Raw genomic sequence first — 3,002 nt, 5'->3', positions numbered from 1 at the left:
GTGAGGGAGAGAGTGGACAAAGGGGACCTGCTATCAATGAGTTAAAGAAGAAAGAAAATGTTTTGAAACTGAGTGTGGTAGCAATTGTATAATATTGCTTGATGTGATTGAATTGTGGAAAGTTATGCTATCTGTCAGAGTTCCCAGTAAAATGATTTTAAAAAAAGAGGCAGTTGTGTGAACACAGACATTCATGAAGGAATATTGCATGGTTTAAAATCCATAAAGATATGCATCAGGGTTGTATCCTATCATTACAGTCATTCAGTTTGTACACAGAGCAAATAGTAAGAGAAGCCGGATTATATAAAGAAGAATGCAGCATCAGGATCGGAGGAAGGCTTCTTAGCAATCTGCTCTATGCAGATGACATCACCTTACTTGCTGATGAAGACCAAGGATTGCAGCCTTCAGCATGGATGATAAATGGAGGAAAGGTTGAAGTTGTTAAGCTTTTTGTCTTGGATCCACAATCCTCATGGAAGTAGCAGTCAAGTGATTAAAGGGCATATTCCATTGGGTAAATCTGCTGCACAAGACGTCTTTAAAGTGTTGAAAATCAAGGATGTTACTTTGAGCACGAAGGTGTAACTAACCCAAGCCATGGTATTTTTAATTACCTCATATACATGTGAAAGTTTGACACTGAATAAGGAAGAAGAATCAATGCATCTGAATTATGGTGCTGGATATAAATATTGTAAGTATTATGGATTTCCAAAAGATCAAACAAATCTGTCTTGGAAGAAGTCCAGCTAGAAGACTCCTTAGAGGCAAGGAGGTGAGACTTTGTGTCAGGTACTTCGGACATGTTGTCAGGAAAGATGACCTGGAGAAAGACATCCTGTGTGGTAAAGGAGGGGGGCAGTGAAAAAGAGGAAGGCCCTGGACAAGATTGATTGACATAGCGGCTGCAACAACGGGCTCAAACATAAGAAAAATTGTGAGGATGGAGCAGGACTGGGTAGTGTTTCATTCTGTTGTGCATAAGGTTGTTATGATTTGGAACCAGCTTAATAGCTCAACAACAACAACAACAACAACAACAACAACAACGAATACTTCACCCTCTGCTGAAGAAACACGGTCCTTCCCTCATTCCTGGTTGGAAACTTTAGCTCTCTTCTTAGGATATTTAGTTCTTTGTTTCCTATATCTTTGTCCCGATTCCTAACCCAATCCATTCATTCCCGAAGGAGATATCATCTGGCACTGGCTGAACCTAAAACTTACCTGGAGAAGCGTTTGCCATTGGCGGCCAACAGGGTGGCTGGACAAAGAACAAAAGGCAATGAGCAAGTTAGCAGGAAAAATTACCTCCACCACTATGATAGATTGACTGCACTTTATGGAGTTGTCTCATTTTAAGGGTAGCTTACGATCACTAAGCACAGCCCCGGAAAGGGTTGTGTATGGCAAAGGACACCTGGATGTGAGCCTCTGTATGGGATTCATGATTGGTATTCTGGGTAAGAGTCCCTCTCTCATGAATGAAGACAGAGTACTCAACCCTCCAGGCTGGTGCTTCTTTCTATCCCACCACATGAATGGCTATTAGTTCCAGGAGCCACTAGTAGATTATGGTGCCTCCTTTCCTTATTCAAGCCCGTATCCTCCTGCAGTTCACTCTCTATCTTACATCCAGTACTCTTAGGTACTTGAGCCTTCTTACACAGAAACAGCTACAAAGACATGCAGCAAATGTAAGGTTTTCACTTATTTTTCAAGGGGTCAAAGGAAAGCTTCCATGATGGACTAGTGGGTGTAATGATAGGCGAGTGAGGATGTGTTTCTGGGCACATGATACTTTCTATGTTTTACATTAGATCAAAATGAAGATTTTTCTTTCCAATATAAAGTGCCCAAAGTGGGTTATTTCTTTCTGCAGTTACTTTTAATTCATCCAAGATATGCATCCCTGATTACAGTCTCAGAGAGCCGTTCCTCTTACCCTCTGCTCCAAGAGTCAAGTCATCTTCAAAACTGGTCCCATGGCTAGGACACCCTGTCAAGCAACCGAACAAAGATCAGAGGCAGGCAGGTTAGGGTACACACATTCACACAGACGTGCACACACACCACAGCATAGGCAAATATTTATGGATGTTCTTCCTTGTACAACCACACAATCACATCAAATATCCACTTAGTTGAAAATCACTTCAACTATAAATATATTGTTGTTTGTTGTTGTGTGTTGTTGAGTCAATTTCAACTCATAGTGACCCTACAGGACAGAGTAGAACTGCCCCATAGGTTTCCGAAGCTGCAACCAGTATAGGTCTTGTACAATTGCTTCCCTCATTGTACGTTTAAACTGCTGACTTTTTGGTTAGGATCTGACTGTTTAGCCTTTACACTGTCAGGACTCCTTGATTGTCAATATACTACCCCGGTAAGCACATTCATGTTTAGATTCAGAAAGAATACACATGTACTCACCTATAACTAACCTGCCTCATATCACTATCATGAGCACAAGCCCCCATCAAAGAATAAGCACATGGGGTATGCACTTAAAAACATAAACAGGTACACATAAATGCACACTTTTATGAAGTTCTTTTCCTAAAGCAATGCTGATTAGCTGAGCAACAGCTAACAGAAATTGACCTATAAGTATTAGAATAAGTATTGGACTCTGGACAGGCACTCATGCTTTCGTCTGCACTGCCTGGGCCTCTTAGTGATCTCTACAGGGTGTTTTGTAGAGTTTAAAGGCCTTAGACATTCTTATGCATGCATGTGCACACTCAAAGACACATAACACCATACCTGTGCAGGTAGAAGAACAGGAGGAAAATCAGGGACTCTACTATACTCACCATTGTAAATCAGCTGTGTGGTTTCTTCAGAAAACCTGTCCTCAGCATACCTAAGACCCAAAATTAATCTTAGGTTTAAATTATACCATTTTCAAATGGCTTTCCTTCCAATATATCACACATCACATAACTTCCCAGAGGGAGTTCACTCACTCACTCACTCACTCACTCACTCAC

The 3,002-nt window shown here is 41.1% G+C and overlaps 1 protein-coding gene across 1 annotated transcript in view; it reads right to left on the bottom strand.

Annotated features, from left to right (window-relative positions):
* Positions 1 to 3,002, bottom strand: part of TESPA1 (thymocyte expressed, positive selection associated 1) — a 44,620-nt gene that overhangs the window by 11,019 nt on the left and 30,599 nt on the right. Inside the window, exons 4-6 of the mRNA XM_004716920.2 lie at positions 2,826 to 2,875; positions 1,952 to 2,005; positions 1,234 to 1,270 (exon numbers count right to left, since the gene is read on the bottom strand). Of these exons, the coding sequence (XP_004716977.2) occupies positions 1,234 to 1,270; positions 1,952 to 2,005; positions 2,826 to 2,875 (141 nt within the window). The remainder of the gene's footprint in view (positions 1 to 1,233; positions 1,271 to 1,951; positions 2,006 to 2,825; positions 2,876 to 3,002) is intronic.

The sequence above is a fragment of the Echinops telfairi genome, unplaced genomic scaffold, assembly GCF_000313985.2.
Source record: "Echinops telfairi isolate 266 unplaced genomic scaffold, ASM31398v2 ScPeMD7_7404;HRSCAF=8442, whole genome shotgun sequence".
Lineage (NCBI taxonomy): Eukaryota > Metazoa > Chordata > Mammalia > Afrosoricida > Tenrecidae > Echinops > Echinops telfairi.
This window is presented reverse-complemented; position numbering and strand designations above follow the sequence as displayed.